Source organism: Fusarium poae, chromosome 4, assembly GCF_019609905.1.
Source record: "Fusarium poae strain DAOMC 252244 chromosome 4, whole genome shotgun sequence".
NCBI classification, from domain to species: Eukaryota; Fungi; Ascomycota; class Sordariomycetes; order Hypocreales; family Nectriaceae; genus Fusarium; species Fusarium poae.
The window spans coordinates 885,625-900,909 of NC_058402.1; the positions used below are offsets into that span (position 1 = coordinate 885,625).

Genomic DNA, 15,285 nt, shown 5'->3' on the forward strand with positions numbered 1-15,285 from the left:
CGGGATGCATCATGTCTGCACCCAATATCGCCCTTGAAGGGAAGCAATCGCAAGTTGTTAAAGAAAATGTCTTGGAAATAATGAGATGTGTAGCCGGTAAAGATGTGCTAATCCACTTGAGTTATTGGGTTATCACCAAATAGTGTTGGAGTTGGTTACACCATCATCCACAATTTTTACAGTATCAACTTTATTTTACAGCAATCAACAAATGTTTATATTGACTTTTCGTCCTAGCTGAGTAAAGCAATCATAAATATCCATCGCTGTCCTCAAAACTTGCTGTGTGCTCTATCAATCCATCAACACAAGTGAACCCAGACTCCATTCCCTTGCCAGAACTCCATTAACCTATGACCTGTCCAATATCGAACAGATTGCTTGCAGTGAATTTACCATGCCCAGAGCACCTTGTGGTGAAGAGTCCTGGCGCCCAACCTCTCAAACTCAAAGGGGCTGATCCATGAGTCGTTGGTAGATAACTTGGCGAAAACGCTAGCTCCCTTCCAAGTGACTACTTGCTCGTCCATGTCTCTTGCGCTTCGACTGACAAGGATTCTGTCGCTGAGATCAGGTCGTCGGGCCTTGATCTTCTCCTCTAGCACGACTGTGAAGTGAGGAACCTTGGCACCACCACCAATAACCATGATACTTCCTAGCAGATCCTTCAACTTCTTCTCATCGTTCTTAGCGGCGTTCTGAATACTTGTGAGAATAGCAATATCGAGAGGGGCGACCGGTAGGACAGCGTCCTGCTCAATAGCGACAGATTTGGCGGTGCGGGCAGCGGCGTCAACAAACATGCCTGGTGGTGGTTGTGTTGTTCCAGGAGCAGGGGTTCCCCCGGTATGGGAACCATTGGGCGCTGGGCTGCCCCCGTTAACACCTTCTTTGTCCTTTGCGCCAAAGATGAATGGAGGGACTGGCGTGGTGGCCCCCTCTGGCGCAGGAGATCCAGCATGAGAACCCATGGGAGTTCCGTTAGCAGCACCCTCCTTTCCGAATAAGAAAGGACCCTTCTCCTTCATAGGCGTTGAAACATCGGGTTGTGACTGTGCAAATCCGTTGACGTTCGATGTTATCGACGGTTGAACGAGAGCAAGAATAGCCAGTTGAGCCGCAGAGGTAGGGTCATCAGGGATATCGACATCGTATGCGTTGTAAGATCGGTCAACCAGTTTACGTCGTCCCTTCAACTTGGCGCTGTTGTCGAAGATAGAGGGATCGTACACTCCCATTGGTGCCAGGATAACCTCGTCATATGTCTTGAACTGATATTTTCGTGTCGGCTCGTTGGGTGCGCGAACGTGGAATTGGTAGAGTTGCACAGAGATGTCTGCTTGTGACATCGTGCAGTGCTTAATCTTGAGCTCTTCAGCGAGAAGGAAGTCGTATCGTCGTCGCAAGTTCATATCCTGGTAGGGAAAGTTGTCGTAAAGCATCATCTTGAGGAAGGTATCAGTGATATCGTAACCTCCGTATTTGAGGTTGATTCTTGAGTCTTCCATGACAAGACCATCTTCCACACAGGTGACGGATGTCTTTTGAGCTCCAACATCGACAACGCAGGCTTGCGTGTATCCTGCACCAAACGTGGCAGCCATCCCTTCCTGAACGAAACACACGCGGGAGAATTCGAACCATGTCATGCAAGACCGTAGGATTTGTTCAACGTATTTCTTGTCGTATAAATCGGGAATGACGAAAACACAGCTGTACTGCTGCCACTCGCTATTCTTCTTCAATCCAAGATCGTGCCTCAATGCCTTGTCGAGGAGTGTTTCCAGGTCATCAAACATGTGCTCCTGGCTTGTGTACCCGTCTTCGTTCCACTGGCCATGCTGAATTGGCCACCAGAGCTTGAATTTGGGGTTAGAATCGTCAGGAACACGTTGAGCCTGGTGACCAATAAAGCACGAAGCCAAAGAGTCGGGATCTTCGAGTGATTCGATGTCGGTCCATTCAATCTCGAGCGGGTCGTTGTGCTTTTGAATGACCTCGGGTTCTGTGCGACGGTTGAAGGTCTGGACGAGTTCTTTCGAGTTAGGCAAGACCTTGCGCTTGTTGGCCCTCATATCGACCTTGAGGTCATTGCACTGCTTATTGTACTTCTTTGACCACTCTTCTCCGTATTGCTGATCGACGGTCTTAGCCTCGAACTGTCGTCGTGGTAGAGCCTCGTACATCTCGGATTCGGTCTGGGGAAACTTTGTCGCAAGGGTCATGGGGATCGTCTTGGGAAGCGCATCGCTCGCAAAACCTATACGAAGGTTCTGACTGCCGGGGTGAATCACAATGATCTTGGAGGGGTCTATGCCAGCTGATGGTGTTGCGGCGCCATCTTCGTCGGGTATATCTGCAACAGGAAGCGGTAGTTCGCCATTGGCGGTCTTGGATAAAACGCGGTCTCTATCACGGGCGTTTTGGACTAGTCGGTCGCGTGTGGCATCACTCTGGAGACGAAGGGCGAGAACCTGATCATCGCGCTTCATGTAATCACTATCGCAGCATCAGCAGGGGTCGTTTGCGCGTAAGAAGGGGTAGCCGTACGTATAATAGTTTTTCTGATTAATTGGTGTCACGTCCGGCCATGTTGTCAGCTTCATGCCATTATCAGTCCTCTCAAGACCTATAATAAACTTGTTAGCAAGCTGTCATGAGCGACAGCCCAGTTGCTCAGAAACAAGTAATGATGAACCATACCTTCCCGTAGGAGGACCCTTTCGCTGACTTTTCCAACCATGTTTGTGTTGGTCTTTTGTTTCCTAATTATGCGGAGTTGATGATGCGGCCGAGCAAGCTCACATTTATGATGAGAAAGTAAAGAAGCTTCTGCGCGCTCAAACTCAACTTCAAAAACACCAGGAGCGCATCTGATCCATTTACTGTCTTGATCGCGGCAGTGAATTGGGCTTAGCGCGAGACATCGGACTTTTAATAACCCGTACAGGGATCAAGCCACACATGTCTACCTAGGTAGGTAGGTAGTACTGAATGCAACACATGCATGTGTTGATAATGCATTTTTGGGGATATTTCCAAATGAGCTGCTCAGTTTTGTACTATACTACGTCAAGAGGTTATCTGAAATAGACCAGATATAGATTTCTTTGGGTTACTTGGAAAAGAAGAAGCTCAAGCTCTTCAAGAGCCGGAGGTTATTACAACATGGACACAATCACTTGGTGTTTATTTGACTTACCTATCGAGGGAGGATGCTTATCCTCGTCATTTTGGATCGTCATCATTGGATGGGCAAATTCTAGTGACACCCTCTTTACTCGCACCTGTGTGTAAGGACGGCAATTACGCTGACTGCCTGAGTAGTCTCCTTGGTGTTAATCGAATCATGCATACAAACGGATATACTAAGTCAAGATAGGCTTCAAGTGTCAAAAGAGGCGGCTTATATAGGCTATCAGGTGCCATCAAGCTCTTACATACCAACCGTAACACACTCGTAACGGCACAATGTATTTCTTGTACGACAACACCAATTGCCAAAACCTGTCGTTTGATAGGGCTTGTGGAGTCCTGTCATCATCCTAGCAGTGCTATTAGCGTCACGTCTAAAACATACCCAACTTGGGTTGAACGCCGTGTAGTCCGGCTATCTTGACAAGGGTGTTCCATAAATACGGTAACATTCCACGCCGTTGCTGTAGACAATTCTGCTTCACGTTTGTGGTTTTCCCCTCATCCAGAAGATCGTTGATAGAGCTATCGACGCCAATATGGACGCCCATATGTCTGTTGCTGGCATGAACGCCTCATCGTCGGCTCCTTTCCAATCAGACTTGCTATCTAGATTTTCGCCGACTTCGATCTCTGGTCCAGTCCTCTTGGGCCTCTTCCTTGGCTATGTTGCTCTTTGTTCTCTTCTTCGGTTCTCCCGCATAAACTCTCTTCTTTCCAAGTACGGGTACCACGATCGTGCTTCTTTAAGTCGAATGACAAACCAAGATGCATTCGAAATTGTCAAGACTATGGCAAACCTCGAGTTTCCACTTCTGTATGATCTTGCCACCCGGTTAGCGTTGTTTGAGGTATGTCCAACCAACTACCACTAAAGCTATGCAAGTTCTGTGTTAACGTGTCGAATAGACTTATGCTGTGCAAAACGTTGGCCATGTTCTCTATGGTGGCAGCGATCTAGCCATTACTGCGAAGGCCCCCAAGAGGTACAGTTGTCCGCATTCTGTCTCATAACTGCATACTTATACACTTTACAGATACGCAGACACTGAAGTCGTCTATCTCTGGTAAGTTCACCCAGCACTACTCATCGCTTCGAGACTCACTGACATTCTCAGCTTTGCAAACTTTGCGCCTGAATCACCAACTCTTAGCAAGGCGATTGCGCGTACAAACTTCTTACACGCACCGTACATCAAGGCCGGCAAGATTAAGCAAGAGGATCTCCTCTACGTACTTTACGCCTCCTTCGCCGAACCCATTAGATTTCTTAACCAGTATGAGTGGCGAAGTCTTACCGACATGGAAGTGGCTGCTATTTCTACTTTGTGGAAGTACGTTGCTGATATGATGGATATCGACTACAAGACTATCCTCAATAAGACTGAGTGGACTGATGGCATTGAATTCCTCGAGGATGTGTCACTTTTCGCATCAGACTATGAAGACAAGTACCTGCGCCCCACGAAAGAGGTTCAAAAGCTCGGTGACGTCCTGATGGAGATGCTGTTGGATTCATATCCCAAGTTTGCTGCCCCAGTCGGATATCCAGCAGCTTGTGTCATGATGGGACCTAGGTTGAGACGAGCATTTGGGTATGTCTAGTCCTGTCCTCCTTCACTGACTTAAGCGTACTAACATGTGACAAGGTTCCCGGAGCCAGGTTTGGGCATCACTGTCCTGACTTACAGTCTCTTACTTGTTCGAAAGCTTGCTGTCCGGTTTTTCTGTCTTCCTCGTGCTTCTGGTGTTGAGTTTCTCTCTCAGCCAGACGAACAGACAGGTCGCATTACTACTCGCCATTATATGAAGGAGCCTTATTACGTGCCCGCTACATTCTGGCAGCGCTGGAACTTTGAGGCTTGTATTACTCGACTTTCTGGTGGACTAATTCCTGGTGATGGTGGCGTAAAGATGAAGCCCGAAGGGTTTCTCTTTGAGGATATCGGCCCCGAAAAGGTTGTTGGCAAGGGTATTGATGAGACCAATGCTTTTGAAGAGAAAGCGAAACAAAAGGCGTTTGCGGGCTGTCCTTACAAACCCGCACGAGCTTAGACAGGTAGTATGTATAGTTCTAAAGTTTGACTGAAGGGAGACTGGCGAGAGTATTCTGTCGTATCAATATGCACATTGCATGGTTAAGATAGACTTCTAGCGATATGATGACATTTCACCATAACATGCAGTGACACTGAACAATCTTATTAGAGTTAATTAATGTAAGCAATTGCAATTTGATTTGGAATATTGCCCTTCCCTCGAATCTCTATGTACCTAGTACATTCAAACAGTATTGTGCACTAATCACGGTTGGTATTGACCCGAATAAGTTATCTCGGTTTATGTATCCGTACGGAGTACCCAACCACAAAGCTGGTAGATAAACTTTTAGGGTTCGACTCCATTCAATACGAGCGAGCCTCTCTCGTGTTGCCTTGGAGTTTCAATCACCCGTCCGGTCTTTACACACAGACACACACAAAAGCTTCTCGTCACTGCCGTAGCAAGATACTACATTAAATGTATCAAATGTCCAAAACTCAAGTGTTACACGTAGAGCTTCAGGGTACCTGTCAAACCTGGTAACTCCTTACGTCACTGATGTGCGTTGCATCTGAATCATGAGCATACCGTTTGATCAAGAATTAATCCTCGCATTCCGCATTTGGAAATACCAAGTTGAAAGAGATGGAGCTGATGGAATCTGATCGACAGTTCCCCGCTGGCTGGCTGCAAGTAACCGCGTGCTAATGTACAACAGGCAGCCAGCAAGATCACATGACGTAGTTGGCAGCCATCGCCACGCTTCTTATTCAGACAACATCTCATTCATTCATTCATTCAAAGCCAATCCCCAATATTTGAACAAGCTTTAGCTGTACTAAACAAAACAAAACAATCTCAAACTCTCAAATCGTACGAAATTCTCCAATACTTACCATATTTCTTGTGTACGGCCAACTCCAAATACCGCTGATATGCCTCCCATCCCCATCCATACCTCGAGCCCCATCGTGGCAGCAAAACCCGATGGTGTCACTCCCAAGACAGCGGAACCAGGCGATCCTGGAGTGCCTTCCAATGTACCAGCAAGCAATGAAGCACCCACTTCCACCTACCCGGCAGCTCAGCCAGGAGCGCGTCCTTCTATGCCAGCTCCAACCGGAGCACCACAGGCTTTCGCACCCGTTCAGCCGACGCCGACTCGGACCACTATGGACTCTAGCCCTCCAGCTCCGCAGCCCGGAGCAGTCCCGGTGCCGCCAAATGGATCTCAACTCCCACCGCCTCCCAAGACTGGAGAGACGCTACATGATACTCAACCTACGCAAATGCCTCCTCAGATGTCCTATGCTCCCTTATCCAGTGGATCGGAGTTCACCGTACCTCGTTCATCGACGGTAACGGCGGCTGGCCCGTCACCGATGGCTGGCTTGGGCCCAACGGCCGTGCTGGGCGGGACCGGCGGTAGCGACTTTTCTCACCCACCTGGCTACCACCAGAACGTGCATGCATCCGAATTCTCCAGTTCTCAACGCGCTGCGCACGAAGCTTCTGTGTCCCAGGAACGCAGACCATCATTGGTAGGGGAAGATGATGGCGAGGGAGTCTGGTCGGCCGCCAAGAAGTGGGCTTCGGCTGCCGGCGAGAGTCTTGCGGCAGCTGAGCATGAAGTTTGGAAGCGAATCAACAAGGACTAGTGACTTGACAACGCACAAAAGAAAAAGTTAAAGAGCATGTCCAGGACAGGGGAGTGGAAAATGGCTCAGCACGATAAGGCTACGACTGGGATAGGATCATAAGTTGATGTTTCTTCGAGAGTCACGTTTAATACGTTAATGTTTTAAGGGGATCAGACCCATTTCCAGCGACGTTTCTGCTGTTCTATTTCCAGAAGCGCGGAGAGAGAACGGAAATAGATGTGGTCGACGAGAAGTCCAAACAATTTGGACAAGGCGTCAAGGATATCTCTGTGGTACAGACAAGCGTAGGGAAACAAGAGTAACGTAGCAAAGAAATAAAAAGAGAGTTCATTGCGGGGGAAATGTATCGACGTAATTGGTTTGTGATGTTCATTTTGAGTAAAGACGACAAGGCCTGATTCATGCTCTCACCCAAAAAGGTGGTGGTTTAATTTCCCATTTGAGCCAGTGCTTTCAGGAACGGACATCCATTGTTTAGACCCTGGCCACTCTACGGCCTTACCGGGCGCCGGCGGGGTCGTGGAAGGATTAATAGAACGAACGTAGAAGGGATGGGATGTGGAAAACGAAAATAAGTGCCCACGGCTGAATTACCCTGCAACTTCCTGCCAAGTTTCGAATACAACGGAAGTGTGAACGGAAACAGTTTAACTTGTTCTCACCCACCTACTTTGTTATCTGAGGGTCTCAAAGTAGAAATGGACGAGCTTAACTCTAGCCGTGCTGAGCTTCACGGCCGCAGGGTGCAGCACATCGACCACCATCATGACCATGAACAAGATCACGATCTTCAGAACCGCCTTGAGCATTGGCATCTGTATAAGTTGTTATGCGAAAAGGTTTTTAGTTTTTGGGTCTTAGTAGTTTATGGTCTTTGACCTTTAGTTTTAGTCTACTGTGTTAGTCAGTTGGCTACTAGTCAACCATCTGACAGCCTCAGTTTTCATCCCAACGTACTAAGCTATTGGGCTCAACCCAGCTGACTGGAAGAATTCACCGTGCTCAATGTGGAGAGGGCAGGCACAGAAAATACAGTTTTAGTGTTGGGCACAGATACAGAAAGAAACAGAATTTGTCGTTGGGACATGTACACTGCGAGATGACGCGTTGCAATATACCAATGAATTGTACTTACACACAACATGACCGAATAGGTAAATGGGGCTGTATGGAGACGAGACGAGGGGGAAAATACTGGTTAAGTGATGGGAAAAGAAAGCAAGAGATTGCCAACGCGATGTAACAGTGTCAACTGGGCTCTTCCTTGACCCGAAGGAGGATCCGGCACTTACTGAGCAATAGGCGAGTGATTGAATTGTCTAAGTGAAGGGATCGCGGGGATGTTCTGTATTCAGGTGCAGTAAATTGGATACAGTACTATCTGCGCGTGTACTAAAATGGACAGAAACAAGATCGAGATCTGGCGATGTATTGCTTTGTAAAGTCGAATATGACCCGTCGTTAGAGAATGCGCTGTCTGTGCAATCAAGCCTGCTATTCATAGACTGAAGATCCACTGTTGCAATTAACTGTTATCCTTGGATCGTGCGCTGACGTGGTCGAGTCTTCGGCGAATTGTGCTCTCAGTGCTAGGTGCGGTGCTTAGGTGTGGCTTTTCGGCGGGCAACTCAGCTAATAAAGCTTGGGCTCTTATAAATTAATTACTGAGGGTTGTTACAGTGCGCTTCCAGTTGAGCCACGAAATCGTTCAGTGGATAAATCAGTGGGTTGCACCCTTAGACGAATCAGTGGGCCCGGTTTAATAACCCCTGGTCTTGCGACAGATCTGAGACACGCGGTCTCCTTGCGCACGGCTGAGACGTAACTGCTCTCTCCAATCAAAAGTCTCCATTTGCGGCCTCTACTCCCAAACGGTAGGAACAAGAGACTCGTCCCGCTCTTCTCATTAGACCCCTGTTCCTTCCCTCACAAATCATATGTTCTTGTCTGATCCACTCTCCTTCAACTTCAAACACTCGCTTGTCGTAGTCTTCTCACTCACGCTTGCAACCCTTCAGTGCATCTCGAATCTCAGTACAGCAGTAAACATCAGCCAAGGCCGGAAATACAGGTAGATTCAGCTACACTTTCAGCAGGTCTCAGTCGGATATACCCTCCAACAGCAAAGCGGGAGCAGATCGAGAGCCTCAATGGCCCCCTCAAAATTGGATAACTCACATATCAGTCTATATCAGCACAAGACATTTCTGCCGCTATAGGTCACCTATGCTTCCGATTCGTTCATTGCCACTAAATTTTCACACATGCCTCCTCAATTAACTGGTCAAAGCCTGGACTTCAGGGCGCGTCGCCTGCCGCCTCGATGCGAAGTGGTGTTGCTTCGTTTGGTATTGAGCCACAAATCTTCTGATGACCTATCAACCTAGAATGCATACTTTCACGCACTACTGTTGTGATTACTTGCCACTCTGCTTACACTATCGTCACCGAATCGATGTATCGTCCAAAACCAAACCCTTTATCAAGGTCCTCAAGTGTTCACCGCCGTACGATCGAGACCCAGACGTCGCATCTAGCCATATCGATGCCCCTCGTGCGGGGGATCAGAGATGGGGTCTTTGACGTATGTACGATGTGATATCACCATATCGCGCCGTCGAAAACGCCATCCTCAAAAGATTTACGCTCTGGCTTAATCTAGGCGATCCCGTAGCTACTCGGCTCGGTTCCTGAAATCTTTCGATAATGGTGCCCGTCAAGCAATTAGCCTACGCACCAGCCATCACACCCGAGTCTTAGCGGTTTCAACTGTTGTGAAAAATAGCACACGCATCTTTGCTACCCTGGCCTGTCTCGACTCTAGCGCGCATTGTCCCTCTCCCGGGGCTTCAGAGGGGCGTGCCGGCCGACACTCAGGGTGTGCCAAACGATAGACCCAGAGTCATCAAGTTACCGTAGCACCTTCCCAGGTGTCAAGAAACAGACAAATGTGGTGTGCCTGCAGTTGTAGCTCGCTTTCGTCGGAAGTTTTGTCAACCCCAGACGAGACTAACGTGGCTCAGTTTGAGTCGATACAATGAAAGCTTCGATCTTGTCGACTCACCAGCCAGCCCGTCCATCCACACATCCCCCTTCGTCTCTTGTTTCTTCAGCATAGGATGAGACAAGCCACCTCCATCGAGTCACTGTTGTGCAGCCCGACTGGACGGTCCAATGACCCGATCAAATACCCTGGCGATACACTCTTGAAGCCTGCGCCACTCTTGGTTGTCTTGGGCTTTGTCACCTACAATACTATACAGGTCCTTCATTTCGCAATCTCTATTCTTTGGGATGCCTCGCACCATCACCTCAACACTTTGCGCCCCTCACAAGAACTAAGCTCACTATCAACCGCCCGCCAGCCTTGTCGACTGAAAGCTGTGGCCTTATTATCCTTAGTCCGGGGTCATGTACATCCATGTCTATACCCCTGTCATGGCGCCCCACCGGCTTCTCAACTTCCTTGACTCTATTGACGAACATAGTACTGTACTCACAACCTGCTAGGGCCCATCCCATCCTAGCAGCGCTGCGACTCTGTTTTGCACCGGATAGCCCCCTCCTTCCTCTACTATGTATCCGCTTTCTCTTGTACCAGTTCATAGATCGGTCTGTGTTAGGTGTTGGAATCCACTCGGTCCAGCCCCTCCCGTCTATCCAAACCTCTCCCCTGGTGACTGTCCCTGACTTGCGGAGCTACCTTGTCTCCATGGATGATGCCTCTTGCTCTTTCATACCGTCTGCTCTTATACCTCCAGGTTCCGGCTCCGCCCTTCGACCTATCCTTTCTTGCATACGCTTCTCTTGCAATTCTATTCTTCTTTTCTAGTCATTCCTTAACACAAACACTTGCTTATCATCAAATCGTATAACATCACGAGCCTACCCTCTACTATTCAAGACCCGGTCTAAACATCCTCTCATTCAAAACAAGGCTCACCAACTACGCCACTTTCCTTTACAAAGACAACCAACCGATACACTCTCTACGCGTCTTCGTCACCAGCTGCCCAAGGGATCCTGTTTCTTGATAACGCTGCCAATATACCCTAGCCGCCTTGATTCCGGTGCTGCTTGTTCCCTACAACACCATTCTTACAACGCATACTGCTAAACCGGAAATTACTCCCACTTTCGACTTGGCCATTGCTTCTTAGTTACCCAGGTAAGCCCAAGATGTTCCGCGGCACTCCCGAAGATCCAACGACGATGTGGACCTCACACCCTGAGCCCGTTTACCATGATCGTCCATCACGGATTCATGCTGACACCACGCAGCCCTTGTCAGATAGATTCTGCATATTAGCTCAACGGCTCGCTCTTTGACAGGGCCCTTCTGTTCCTGCTTTTGTCACACCCTACTGTATGCTTCATGATTCTTGTCCTTCCTTTCACCTATATTCACACGATACTTACAGTTGATGCACAGCAACATCAACGTTGAGACTTCACTCCCTTTCATTACTATCTGCGATAGTCTTCACAACTGGCTTTCATAGCCCACAATCAAGATGAATCACAACGAGTTTACCGAAACCGAGTCCATGATGGGCTCGGATGAGATGTGGTCAACACCAGTGACCCAGTCTAAACCTCGACCTATGCCTATCTACCAAGGACTCTCTTTCTGCGGTGCTGAAGATTTCTCATCAGTACCATCCTGGGACACCTCGTCTGTCTCATTCCAGCAAACCCCCAGCGAGACCATGTCCCGTCCTGTTTCTATGCACCAAGACTTTTATCCTCCGATGGACAACGGTAAGTGCATCTCAAACATCATTATGTCACTCGACTAATCCCAAACAGCATCGTGGATGGATAAGCCAACTGAGGATCACTTTGATCTTCATGGCATGGACTACGATATGACCATGGGAATGGGCAACTCTTTCACTGCTGACGAAGCCATTCCTGTTCTTGACCTCAAGCACGGTGCACTTATTGAAGAGGATCTCATGGCTATCGATGGTGGTTCAAAGCAACGTCGCATGTCTGGTTCTTCCTTCTCCATGTCCACCTCTGGTGCATTCTCCGACATGCACCACGATGACTTCTCGGCAGCTCTCTCTGAAGCACCCTCCTTCACCTCGGACTACCCTCTTCGTTCCAACCGCACTTCCATGATGTCCTCAACTCAGCTCTCACCTGTTGCTTCACCGCGAATGACCCCTCAGTCAAGGACCGACCTCGTTCGAACTCAGAGCCGTGGCCGTGGTGCTTCCCCTTCTCCTCGACCGGTCAATGTACGATCTGCTCCTTACAGTGTCGAAGGCCCCAGAATCAAGCGATGGTCTACAGGCACTTATGGAACCGCTGCGAGCCGAAAGCCTGCTCAGTACGCCTACCACCCTTGCCAGGATGTGTACAACAACCACCAGCAAATGTTCTCCGGCCACTCTTCTCCTGCTGTTGGCGCCTCTCCTCTGCCTCTCAACTACGGTAATCTCCAGGCTATGCAACAGGCCCCATTCGTCGTCCCCAGTACTCCTGTCTTCCAGAGGAACAGCATGTTGCTCCCCACCCAGCTTCCATCTCAGATGGCACAGCAGCAGCAATGGCAAACCGACTGTAACCACTACGCCCCACCGCAGCCTCTTCTGTCTCATGGCCTTTTCAGGATGCTTCAGAGCAACGGTGACGCCAATTGCCTCAACGGCCACTACACCGACCTCTCTGACCCTCCGGATCTGTATGCTGCTCTCCAGGAGGAGCAGATTCCTCCTCCCCCTGAGGACATGAACCCCGAGGACCCCGACATGATTCCCCGCGAGCAGGAACTACGATTTGAAGGCGACCTTTACACCCCTAGATGGGTTCGAGGACACGGCAACAAGCGCGAGGGATGGTGTGGAATTTGCAAGCCTGGAAGGTGGCTCGTGTTGAAGAACTCGGCCTTTTGGTACGACAAGTCCTTCTCTCACGGTATCAGCGCCGCCACCGGAAGCTCGTTCCAGGAACCTCAGCAGAAGCGACGCATGGATGGCAACCCTGACGTTTGGGAAGGCCTTTGCGGCAGCTGCAATGAGTGGATCGCACTCGTCAGCAGCAAGAAGAAGGGAACCACTTGGTTCAGGCACGCTTACAAGGTAAGCCTTGTTTTTTTTACTCCATAAGACGATCTTTAACTAACAATATCTAGTGCCACACACACCTCAAGGTCAAGGATACGCCCAAACGTCGCCGCGAGAGCAGCAACGCCAGGGCCTTAGCCATGTCGAGCATGGCAAAGACCAAGACTGATGCTCAACGACCTATCACGCCCCAGATGCCAGGCTCCTCGATGGAGATGGCTACCACGCCCCGACCTTCCACCATGTCACAGATTACATCTCATCCTCAGTCTCACCATCATCTTCTTACTCCTCAGGAGCCCTACACTATTGACCCGATGTCTGGAAACGTCCTCGTCACGACCGAACCTTTTCCGAACATGATTTAACTCGACACGACCTTTGCAATTATACCGATTAGACATTTCCTTTTGATTTCCGTCATTCCACGACAGCAGATTTAGTCGTGGATGACACCACACTCGCTACGTTATGAAAGATTCCGGGATGACATTTGATACCAGTTGAAGCTAAGGATGATGTTTGTTGTTCCTGGAAGCTTATTGTTTTTTGTTTAATTCTCGATTCTTGTCTCTCCTTGACTGCTATTTTTTGCTTTATATTTTTGTCTCTTGGAGCTATTTGGGAAATATGGAATGCCTGGCTTTGTGGCCTGATCAGGAAGAAGGCATTTATCCATACGTTCGAAGCTGGGCTTGGAAAAAGTACATGTCAGATGGAAAAGAAGCTGAGAAAAAGTGGAGGACACATTTCAACAATTTCTTTTTTACTTCTTATTTTCTTTTCCTTACATCTGCTCACCTTGAGAGATACCCCCAGGAGTTTTGCTTTTGTTGCACTAGATAGAATGGTCGGTTTAGGATTGGGAGCCTTCCTTCAGGGAAGAGCCTGATGAATGAAACGAGCAAAATGGACGATGCTGCTGGCCAGTCGAAGTCAAATGCATGCTTTACTTTACAATAGATAGAAATCATTACCACGGTCACCCATCATGAATCACTGCTGTCAACTTTAACTTGGTCGTGGGTCAACAATTACTGGAACCTGTCTTGATCGTTGAAGACGGAGCTTTCCGTGAAACGTCAAATGAGAAGGATCATCGGCTACTGTGTGTTTGTTTCGAGGGCGAGTTGGCGCGATGTGACGCCAATTTAAAACCAAAGGCAGGCTGGACTGTGAGCCCGTTGCAACAACGCAATGTTGCTTTGCAGCTGGAAAAGTGGTACCACGGGGGGTTTAATGAAGAGTTCAGAGCCTATGAAAGTCTGGCGTAATGATGTCCGGCGGTTCCTGAATAGGAAGACCTTGTGATTCTGGCAGAATACCAAGATATGTGGCGCATTAAGATCAGGGATTGATAGGTGATCAACCCGTCACGCCAGGGAGTACTGCAACATTGAGGAGAAATGTTTAATGTTTACCGTTATTAGACTGGGTGACGAGATCTGAATAGTTCCAGGGCTGACAAGGACAAGACAAGTCGGCAAGCGGGAGGCGAAGATCCCTTGTTGATCGTACCAACGGTCGAGGCGAACGAACAAGGAACGAGTAAGTTTCCTGAAAAGGAACTTATTCACGTAGCGAGTTTCCAAAAGCCGTTATTGTTATACGCATGCAATTATATCGTGTTATTGCTGACGAGACTTAGGCGAAACAACGTTCGGTACAGCGATGAATATCATCTTAGCATTTCATTGTATGCCTAAGCGAGAAGCACATAGAGTTACGGATAGCCCATCATCCATCGGTTACAAGTTGTTTCTGCTGACGTGACAGGATCCGGATCTTCGACTTGGCTGAATCTGACGCAGGTACCGATGAGCTTGAAGACAGATGAACCGGGATCGTCTCACGTCAAGCTCAGGACGAGTCAAGTCTTTGTCACAGAAATCTACCACGTTGGTGGATTATCATGTTAATTACGGAGGACTTCGTAAAGGATCCGACATGAACGCGTGGACCACGAGAGATTTTCTTACATACTACACCTACAAGGAAAACCCGTAACGAGATTTAGTCTGAGGGGCCAGAAGCTGCTGGAGTATCTTGTACCCGGGGAAAGGAAGCGACGAGGCTAGAATGACAACGCATCGTGAGGAAGCAAGCAATACCTTGTACCGAGAACCTTAACAAGCATTATCCAGCACATCCTGGGTATTAAAAGAGGACTCTTATCAAAGGATATCGTTGCCGAATGGGCGTCTAAGTTGTCAAGATCTTGAGGGGGGGTGTAGTTTCCTTGCAGTAGAAACAAAAACTTGCCTTAATCTCCCAGAATTCATGCGTCGCGGAGGCCAGGCCGGATGGGGCCG

General features: G+C 48.7%; 4 protein-coding genes across 4 annotated transcripts; 3 read left to right on the top strand and 1 right to left on the bottom strand.

The window, feature by feature from the left end:
• Positions 1 to 392: 392 nt before the first annotated feature.
• On the bottom strand, positions 393 to 2,743 carry FPOAC1_010396 (uncharacterized protein; the record flags this gene model as incomplete). The annotated part of the gene is made up of 3 exons (XM_044854787.1): positions 393 to 2,499; positions 2,551 to 2,629; positions 2,704 to 2,743. 3 exons carry the CDS (start codon positions 2,741 to 2,743, stop codon positions 393 to 395), a joined length of 2,226 nt encoding a protein of 741 aa, XP_044702100.1.
• A 991-nt stretch (positions 2,744 to 3,734) lies between these two features.
• Positions 3,735 to 5,250, top strand: FPOAC1_010397 (uncharacterized protein; the record flags this gene model as incomplete). Its single annotated transcript, XM_044854788.1, has 5 exons — positions 3,735 to 4,046; positions 4,105 to 4,181; positions 4,233 to 4,262; positions 4,314 to 4,790; positions 4,845 to 5,250. The coding sequence occupies 5 exons, from the start codon at positions 3,735 to 3,737 to the stop codon at positions 5,248 to 5,250; spliced, it is 1,302 nt and encodes a 433-aa protein (XP_044702101.1).
• A 923-nt stretch (positions 5,251 to 6,173) lies between these two features.
• On the top strand, positions 6,174 to 6,896 carry FPOAC1_010398 (uncharacterized protein; the record flags this gene model as incomplete). Its single annotated transcript, XM_044854789.1, has 1 exon — positions 6,174 to 6,896. The coding sequence occupies one exon, from the start codon at positions 6,174 to 6,176 to the stop codon at positions 6,894 to 6,896; it is 723 nt and encodes a 240-aa protein (XP_044702102.1).
• Positions 6,897 to 11,413: 4,517 nt separating this feature from the next.
• Positions 11,414 to 13,341, top strand: FPOAC1_010399 (uncharacterized protein; the record flags this gene model as incomplete). Its single annotated transcript, XM_044854790.1, has 3 exons — positions 11,414 to 11,660; positions 11,709 to 12,988; positions 13,042 to 13,341. 3 exons carry the CDS (start codon positions 11,414 to 11,416, stop codon positions 13,339 to 13,341), a joined length of 1,827 nt encoding a protein of 608 aa, XP_044702103.1.
• Positions 13,342 to 15,285: the final 1,944 nt, after the last annotated feature.